This window comes from Megachile rotundata, chromosome 3 (assembly GCF_050947335.1).
Source record: "Megachile rotundata isolate GNS110a chromosome 3, iyMegRotu1, whole genome shotgun sequence".
NCBI lineage: Eukaryota > Metazoa > Arthropoda > Insecta > Hymenoptera > Megachilidae > Megachile > Megachile rotundata.
Genome location: NC_134985.1, coordinates 14452445 through 14462413, shown reverse-complemented (window position 1 = coordinate 14462413; position 9969 = coordinate 14452445). Strand labels below are relative to the sequence as shown.

At 38.4% G+C, this 9969-nt stretch overlaps 1 protein-coding gene across 3 annotated transcripts in view; it reads right to left on the bottom strand.

The window, feature by feature from the left end:
• Positions 1–2371: 2371 nt before the first annotated feature.
• LOC100880932 (uncharacterized) overlaps positions 2372–9969 on the bottom strand; it is a 50219-nt gene continuing 42621 nt past the window's right edge. For 2 of the 3 annotated variants that reach the window (XM_012282765.2, XM_003702151.3), the window contains 5 exons: positions 9515–9919; positions 8024–8221; positions 7032–7234; positions 6729–6835; positions 2372–5485 (listed from right to left, as the gene is read on the bottom strand). In XM_012282765.2, the coding sequence (XP_012138155.2) occupies positions 4680–5485; positions 6729–6835; positions 7032–7234; positions 8024–8221; positions 9515–9919 (1719 nt within the window). In that variant the 3' untranslated portion in view covers positions 2372–4679. The remainder of the gene's footprint in view (positions 5486–6728; positions 6836–7031; positions 7235–8023; positions 8222–9514; positions 9920–9969) is intronic. The other variant, XM_012282766.2, reaches the window with a different exon arrangement.

The window sequence follows — 9969 nt, the reverse complement described above, 5'->3', positions numbered from 1 at the left end:
AAGTCGGGAACGTATAATGCAACCGTACAATGCAAAACGCAGAATCCTAAATATATAAATTTATGTTAAATATTTCAGTTATGCGGGACTTCGAGGTTGCCGCGATATACCGTAGAATGTAGAACGTGAAAACGTTGTTTAAACGTATTATTCTACGCATAAATCGTTGTGGGTACCGTAGAATACTACGTGGAATGTAAAAAAGAATTGTATAGTAATAATTTACGTGGAACATGCAGCGGAAGTATTTATGTGTAGAAAATATTTTGTACGTACGAATTTATGTAGATTAAGTTTTGTGCAACTTAAAAATTCATGTAATAAGATTTTTATGTAGAACGTAGTAATTTGTGAGGAATTTTTACATGACATGAATTATTATTATTCTTATAATAATTTTGTTATTATATGACTGTTATGGTACGTGCTAAAGCGAAGAATTTTATAAACAAGATGGCACTTACCATACGTCGGCTTCAGTAGAAACATGGCTGAGGTTACCTCTGAGTTAAGAAAATATAAACATTAATATAATAATAATAACAGTAATCCCAATAAAAAATATTTAAATATAAAAATAATCAAAGCTCGAACCACATTTTATCAAGCTTGAAATTTTATCGCTTGATATTTTATTGCGAAGAGATTTACAAATAAGAAAAACACAAGTCTCATAATATCAGCACGAAATAAAATTGATAGAAGTATGAACGTTTAATTTAATGCACTAGTTTTGATACGTAAATGGTTTTATTATTTACGAGGAATACTTACTGCGCCATCTTGGTACCACCGACGCTCCAGGATCAACACAAGAAACCATAACAACTCAGAACGTAACCGTGTTTATTTGCCTCGCCTTAACGCGTCGAATGTTCGCATGAAACTGACGATGAGCTCGAATAATGCAGCAGGATACAAAATTACATATCGAGGACGTTTTACGGACGAATTTTGAATATTTTGCCTGAGGCTCTCAAACCAAAACAAACGCCACAAAAAAAATTATTTGAATACGTACAATGTTTGCTGTTATAGTTTGCTTCTTTTTCATTATTTAGTTAAATTAATTCTTTGGTTAAATTTATTTTTGTTACTTGGTTCCATTAATTTTTATTAAGCTAGTTAGGTAAATTAATAATTTTCTTAAACTCTTTGAAAAATTGATGTAGAAATTAGATAGTAATTGTGTGTACAAGCGTGGAAGCTTCGAAATGATATTCCTTAATAATTATAATAATATTTCTTCACAATTTTATTCGTCTTGTGTTTCTGAATTTCTTTGTGGTTAAAAAAATTGTACGAATTTGCACTATTTTCGATTGACAATTTATTAAATTCATTATTCCATATTTGTCAATAAATTCTTGTTACTCTCTTACATTTTATAAAATCATTTTATTTTATAAAACAAAGGGAACAAGTATTATAAACATATTAATGTTTAAAAAAAATATAACTTTTCTACCAAATTCGTAACAAGCTTCAATTTAAAATAGTCACCATATTTTTTCAATAATAATTCGTCTAAAAAATGTCCAACTTCTACAACACGAATAATAGTATTAAAATAATTTAGCCAACAATTTTATATTTGAACGGAATTATTTTCGCAATTCCGACAGTATGGCGAGAAACTTCATCTTTCGGAGGCATCCAATCACGTTCCAGTTTTTCTTCGGAACAAGCTGCTCGCTGAATTCCAAACACTGACCCCGAAGAACCGACGTCGGCTCGTCGTGCGACGCTCGTATATATTCGCGACGAGTATCTGATCGCGATAACGCCGCGTTTCCATCGCTAGCCGCCACCGTGAAAACTTCTTCCCGGGGACGAAATTATTTTCAGGGGCTCTTTCGAGACGGCATTAAATCAAACTCCGTGCGATCGAAACGCTTTGCTGATCGACTTTCTGAAAAGTCTTTTTACTTTCGATATATGCTTTGATCTTCGTTATTGGAAATCCACATTGTATTCCTAATTCAGTTTTTTATTTACGTGATGGAGAAATGTACAAATTTGTTCAATTTATGTTTTGGTGAATTTAGGGGATGTTCTCTGTATTGTGATTTTTTGAGAAAAATTAATTGACGACTTTATGTAACAAATTAATTGATGATATTTTATGGCAAATTAAATAGTAAATTTATACAGAGAAACTGTATACATTATATTTTGAAACATGTTTTTAATTAAGTTTGTAGTGAAAAGCACAAACGTGTCCAATATTTAATTATGAGCTAAGAGATGCTTTATAAATAGAAATCTTACATTACAGAATTAATTGGTGAATTTATATTATGATACTATATAAATTATCGTATAATGAATCGCATTTTTAATTAAGGTAATAAAGAAAAGTACAAACATATTGAATTTCTGATCATTTATTATCTGACAATTTGAACGAAATTTCCAAACAGTTTCGTAACAACAATTTCCTCTTATTGTCAATTAATGTTACAACATCTTAAGAATGAATACATTACATGGAGGAACGTCCAATCATCGATACCATTTTGATGCGAATTATATTGGTGGCAGTTTGAATGAACAGGTTTCATTACGGGTTTCACCTCGAGTAGCTGGTCGTAAATGGAACGCCAGACATTCGACTAACGAAGTCGCCGGATATCGATAGCTCGTACACATGAAGTGCAATCGAACGGTCCAACTTGCAAATCGTTCGAACAAGTACTCGTCCTAATAGTTTCGATTAATCATTCGATCATTGAAAATTTCTCTTACCCCAGTACAAACTTTCGACGTTTAATCAGTCGAGAAACTGAATACGATTCCTTCTTTTGGGGGGAGAACTTTGGAAAATTTGGGATATCTGGGATTTTTTTGGGAATTTAGAAATTTAGAAGTGGGGGTTTAAGAATTGGCGAATTGGGAATCTGGAAATTGGGGAATTAGAAAATTGGGAGTTGGGGAGTTTGAGATTTGGGGAAATTGGGAATTGGGGAATGTGGGAATTGGGGAATGTGAGAATTGGGGAGTTTGGAATTGGGGAATGTGAGAATTGGGAAGTGTGGAATTGGGGAATGTGAGAATTGGGGAATGTGGAATTGGGGAATGTGAGAATTGGAGAGTGTGGAATTGGGGAATGTGAGAATTGGAAGATGTGGGAATTGGGGGATGTGAGAATTGGGGGATGTGAGAATTGGAGAATGTGAAATTGGAGAATGTGGAATTGGGGAATATGAGAATTGGAGAATGTGGAATTGGAGAGTGTGGAATGGGGGAATGTGGGAATTGGGGGATGTGAAAATTGGGGGATGTGAAAATTGGGGAATGTGGGAATTGGGGAATGTGGGAATTGGGAATGTGGGAATTGGGGAGTGTGGAATTGGGGAATGTGAGAATTGGGGAGTGTGAGAATTGGAGAGTGTGGAATTGGAGAATGTGGAATTGGGGAATGTGAGAATTGAAGAATATGGAATTAGGGAGTGTTGAATGGGGGAATGTGGGAATTGGGGAATGTGAGAATTGGAGAATGTGGAATTGGGGAATGTGAGAATTGGGGAATAGGAAATTGGGGAATATGGAATTGAGGAATTAATAAACCAATTACTCCAAATTCCATAATCATTAAATCAAAAATCCAAACAATTAAAAATCTAATAAATAAATTTTCGCAAATCACCCTATTCACTTTCCTCCGAACATTCCCTCAAGAACGCAACAAACAATGAGAAAACGTCAACAACATTTAAAGGCTAACAAACACGAAACAAATAAATATACAGAAGAAATCCCGACGAAACATCGTTAAGTTATTCTCTCTTTTTAACCATAATTCGAGGTAAAGGTCTGAACAATCTGACGCGTTTTCGAACGAGGATAAGTAGTCAACTCGCGATCCTCATTGTTCGGGGAGTTGGCGAACAAAGTTTCGTGATTTTCGGGAGACACGATGCACCCGTCGTTTCTTCGAAAGAAGCAAGTTCGTTAGAAAGTTCCGTCTCTTTCTTTCATCGAAAGAAAGCCTCAACCGAGCTGGAAAAATTCTTCTGACCACTCTGCTACACTTTCCAGCTACCTCAAACGAATTTATCGTTCGAATAAAGTGGAATCGTAACAACATTGCTCGTAACACGTCATTGTCGATCATATTAGTGTCGCTAACGTCCAATATCTCTGCTCCTTGTCTCATCACAGCTGAACTTTCGTGGCTTATTGCTACAAACGTCGACTAATCCAGTGTTCCATCTTCTGGTGACAATCATTACTTCGTTAATTTAACGACACACAGAATTAATCCTTGTGTTGATGTTCAAACTGTTTGCGGACACATAATTGTGGATAATTGTGGAACTGTCTGTTCACATACATAGATTTTTACATATGTAATAATATCTATAGGTAAGACAATACCTATAATGTCACATGCACTAGGTAACAATACCTAGACACCTATTTAAATCCTCAGTCAATGATCATCAACACAAGAATTAATTTTAGCTAAGATATTCAAACATGAAGCTAGGTACACAAGTAGCTACAATACTTTCAAGCCTAGCAGAAGATAATCACTCGAGATCCAACTTTCAATCCAGACTGTCCAAACTATCGATCTGAACAGTAATTTAACTTTCCACTGAACAGTCATTCACCTTACGCTGCCAGAGTTCACCCAGAGTCTCGATCAAAGTTCAAGCCCCATTCACAACGCGTCAGATGAGCCTGTCGTTCGAACAGCCATTTTGTTCTAAGCAATCCTTCTTCGCCATGATGCTCCTGTGCTTCCTCCTAGGAGGCGTAGGTATCTCGCTGTCTTCGAGACTCCTGTTCAACCTGCTAGGTTTTTCTGGAGGAAGATCCATGGGGTCTCCCGGATGAGAAACGGTCCCGTTATCTAAATCGACCTGACGCTCGGTGAATTCGCGATCGTTCCTGATCGCGGACTGCGCTACGGCCTCCTCCCAGGAACAGAACGAGACTTTTCTTACTGTTGTCGGTTTTTTGAGGATCTGACCTAGAGACACGGGACCCTCCTGATCGGATTTTATATTCTTTTCGTCCTTTTCGTGTCTCGAATCCTGGGTGTCCTCTTTTTCCAACATGTCCGACAGAGCTGCCTCCAACTCGGTTAAACTGGGTGTCATGGAGCTCAGGTTGCTCTCCTCAGCCTCCTCTTTCAGGACCTTCAGCAACGTCGAATGATCGACATCCACCTCGGGTTTCTTGGGTTCGGGGCTAGGAGGCGGTGTCCTCGTCTTCCAGTCGTCCAGATTCTTCTTCAAATTGTTGTGCACGTCCTTCGCGAGCTTCTCGTCGAACATCTGATCCAGCTCCTGTTCCTCGAGCATCTCTTTCGGTAACGATTCTTCGGAGATGCTCCTGATCAGATCTGTCTGGAGATCCTTCGTCTCGCACGGGTCGTTCGGCTCGCTCTCGTTCGACAGGCTCCTAGTGAACATTGTCCGTGATTGACTTGATTGATCATGCCCCTCGCTCCTGCAGGATCCTCCGATCGCATCTGGTAAATGGAAGTACATGATTTTCAGTAGTGGTACACTGATGAGCTAGATTTCCCTAGGGAACCTTCCTCTAGAGATAAATACGACCACTAGGGCGAAGGCTAATTGCGAATCAAAGAGTGGTTAATAGCGAGAGACTGATTTATGAGGTTAATTGTAAATCAGAGGTACGATTGTAAGGTTGACTGATAGTGAACCAAACACTGAATTGTATCAAATTTTGATTCACATCAAGACTGACTAAATAGCAAATCAAGAATTGTTTTACATCTAAGGTTAACAAATTGTGTATCAAAGATTGCGGTGCATCAAATGTAGATGTATATCAAGACTAGCTAAATAGCAAATCAAGAATTGATTTACATCTAAGGTTGACAAATTGTGCATCAAAAATTGGAGTACATTAAATGTTGATTCATAACAAGGCTGACTAAACAGCAAATCAAGAATTGATTTACATCTAAGGTTATCGAATTGTGCCTCAAAGATTGGAGTACATTAAATGTTGATTCATATCAAGGCTAACTAAACAGCAAATCAAGAATTGATTTACATCTAAGGTTGACAAATTGTGCATCAAAAATTGAGGTACATTAAATGTTGATTCATAACAAGGCTGACTAAACAGCAAATCAAGAATTGATTTACATCTAAGGTTGACAAATTGTGCATCAAAGATTGAGGTACATTAAATGTTGATTCGTAACAAGGCTGACTAAACAGCAAATCAAGAATTTATTTACATCTAAGGTTATCGAATTGTGCATCAAAAATTGAGGTACATTAAATGTTGATTCATAACAAGGCTGACTAAACAGCAAATCAAGAATTGATTTACATCTAAGGTTGACAAATTGTGCATCAAAGATTGAGATACATTAAATGTTGATTCACATCAAGGCTGACTAAATAATAAATCAAGAATTGGTCTACATCTAAGGTTAACAAATTGTGCCTCAAAGATTGAGGTACATTAAATGTTGATTCACATCAAGACTGACTAAATAGCAAATCAAGAATTGGTCTACATCTAAGGTTGAAAAATTGTGCATCAAATGTTAATTCACCTCAAGGTTCCTTAAAAGTAGATCAAAAATAGGTTGACCACTTGAAAACCAAAAGTTGATTTACATCCAAGGTTACATACTACTGCATCAAAGATTAATTTACCTCGAAGATTGTTTGAAAGACTGCCTCAAAGACAGCTACTTCAGAAAGAAGAAACACACTTAACAAACATACCTGAAGCTAAAGCTGAACGATGTTTGTCCTCGTCAAGGTAAAAGGGTTCTTTGGATGCAGTTAAAACTCCGCAACTGTCCGTTGGATTAGAATGCCTCGTCCGAGTTCTACGAAAGCAGTAAAGTAACAGTGATAGAAATTGGAAGTTAATAGAATAATCGAAGAATCATTGGAGCGTATTAGCGGTGGATGCTGCGAGAGAAAATTATACAGAACGCTAAAACCAGCGGAATATGGATTTACACCGCTTGGCATCTGGACTCTCCTATTAAACCCGCTTAATCCCTTGAACACCGACCATACCTAATCTCTACCGACCTATTTGGATCCACTTCTGAATATTCCAGTTCGCCAAGTGCCGGCGACGATGCTTTCCCAAAAGCTTCGGGCTTCTGTAAGTAAATCGAGGATGTGGAAACGTTTGAATCGATTGGAGATCTTCTTTCATTGTCTTTGGAGAAGTCGACGACGTCCTCGTCGTGTTTATCGTTCATCCCTGCGATCTCCTGTAAAATTATGTTACTGCGTTTAGAGGTACACAGATTCCCGTATTACTACATGTTTATTATAGCTACCCACATTCCTATATTCCGATCCCAATTCCCACATTCCCCAATTCCCACATTCCCTAATTCCCAATTTCTCCAATTTCACATTCTTCAATTCCCACACTCCTCAACTCCCAATTTTTCCAACTCCACATTCCCCAATTCCCACACTCTCCAATTTTCACATTCCCCAATTCCCACATTCCCCAATTCCCACATTCCCCAATTCCACATTCTCCAATTCCCACATTCCCCAACTACCAATTTTCCCAATTCCACATTCCCCAATTCCCACATTCCCCAATTTCCACATTCCCCAATTCCCACATTCCCCAATTTCCACATTCCCCAATTCCCACATTCCCCAATTTCCACATTCCCCAATTCTAACATTCCCCAATTCCCACATCCCCCTATTCCCACATCCCCCAATTCTCACATCCTCCAATTCCCACATTTCCCAATTCCTCACTTCCCCAATTCCACACTTCCCCAATTCCACATTCCCCAATTCCCACATCCCCCAATTCCCACATTCCCCAATTTCCATATCCCCCAATTCCCACACTCCCCAATTTCAAACTCCCCATATTTCATCTCTAAATCCCTCTACCCCTAGAGCTCTAAATTCCCAGATAAGTATCAGCAATTAGAAACATTTGAATCTATGTACCTAAATCTGACAGACTCCAGTATATTTCAATATCCGTAATGCAAACATACTAGTATCGATTGGCGGGACAATACCTCGAAGGATCCTCGTTGCCGGTGATTCAATTCGCAATTACCGATGTCACCGAGATCCCAATCCTGCGATTTACTCGCAGCCTCGTACTTCACGAAACCGGCCTGCCCGCAATCCAGCTTCTCCAAGAGCTGATACGCCGATAGGTTATCGGGGCCTCCTTGGCCGGGAATGTAGTCCTCTAGTCGCACGCTCGTTTTCTGTGGGATTAGAATAAATTTGCGATTTATCCGCGTGATCGCGTTTCTTCGGCTCGAACCCCTTCACCAAGAAACTTCGGGTACCGAGCATTATCCCGCGCGTTTACGGCTAATTTGTCGCGATAGAAGACTTCCCGTTAAATTGAACATAATTCAGGAACTTCCATCGTACTTGACAAAATATGCGCCATCAAAGTTTATCTTCCTCTGCGAAAGCTACGATGAATACTAATTTATGTTGGGCGTTATGTGTTACATAATTGGTCTTTTTGTTTGAAGTCTGTGGAGAGATGACTGATGTGGATGATGAAGTTGAACTACATGGGTCAGGTACATTTTATGTATTCTTCCGATGTTTGAGGTAATTGAGGTTCCTCGTTAGAATTTATTATTTGAGACTTTTCAAAGAGCAAACATAGAGTGTCTACATTTGTACAGGTACATGAATTACTCAAAATAATTCAAACAAAGGACTCGTATAATTAAGCTGACTAAAAGATACATAAGGCAGCTGAAGTAGTCAAAGGTAGTCAAAGTACTCCAAACACTAGGAGCACCCATGATGTCTTAACTGTTTGAAGTACCTGAGAAGTCTGCTTCTATGCAGATAGCTAAACTACCTATCCAATGTTATTTCAAGTAAATTTACGTTTTATGTCCTGAAAACATGCTATAGTAAAAACTATCTACTGTTCGAAGTGATTGAGAATACTCTCCCCTTAAGTACCTAATTGACATATTCAAAAACCCACACAAACTTAATTCGAAGTTCATCTGTATACCAATGAGTTCTCCACATTTAAACATTGAGTAATAGTGAATCCTCCACATTTAAACATTGAGTAATAATGAGTCCTCCATATTTAAACATTGAGTAGTAGTGAGTCCTCCACATTTAAACATTGAGTAATAATGAGTCCTCCGCATTTAAACATTGAATAATAATGAGTCCTCCACATTTAAACATTGAGTAATAATGAGTCCACCACATTTAAACATTGAGTAATAATGAGTCCTCCACATTTAAACATTGAGTAATAATGAGTCCTCCACATTTAAACATTGAATATTAATGAGTCCTCCACATTTAAACATTGAGTAATAATGAGTCCTCCTCATTTAAACATTGATTAATAATGAGTCCTCCACATTTGAACATTGAGTAATAATGAGACCTCCACATTTGCATCTCGAGTAATATCTAAACTGCAGGTCCAAAATTAAAACAGCAAACGAATACCCTTATCTCCCCTAAACAAGCTCGTAACAGGCTAAAGAATACGAAGAAAATACCTCGGAAAATGGTGAGAGGAAGGATTCAGCCGGAAGCGAGCCAGTGCTGCTCCTGACGGGTCTCCTGGACTTCGTTTTGTCTTCTTCGCCCTCCTCGATTTCCATCGTCCGATGTCTGGCCACGTCCAACTCGTCGTAATTTGGCAGACTGACAGTGCTATAGTTTTTAGTCCTTACATTAAGCGACGAATCTTTGATTTCCTTCTCCGTCTTCGACTTCCTTTTATCCTCGCGATTGGGAGTCGACGAGTCCTTGCTCCTGCTGTTCGCGAATCTTTGGTACTCGTCATTTTCGTGGACTTTTCGATGATGGTTGCTCTCGAACGTCCTTTTCTTGTCCTCCATGCGAGATGTCCTTTTGCCGGAGACCACGTCGCTCGATATTATCCTTCCGGTCCCGTTAACCTGTTCCAGGAAACGGTTCGTTACTATTGGGAGGAAGGAAATAATGTTGC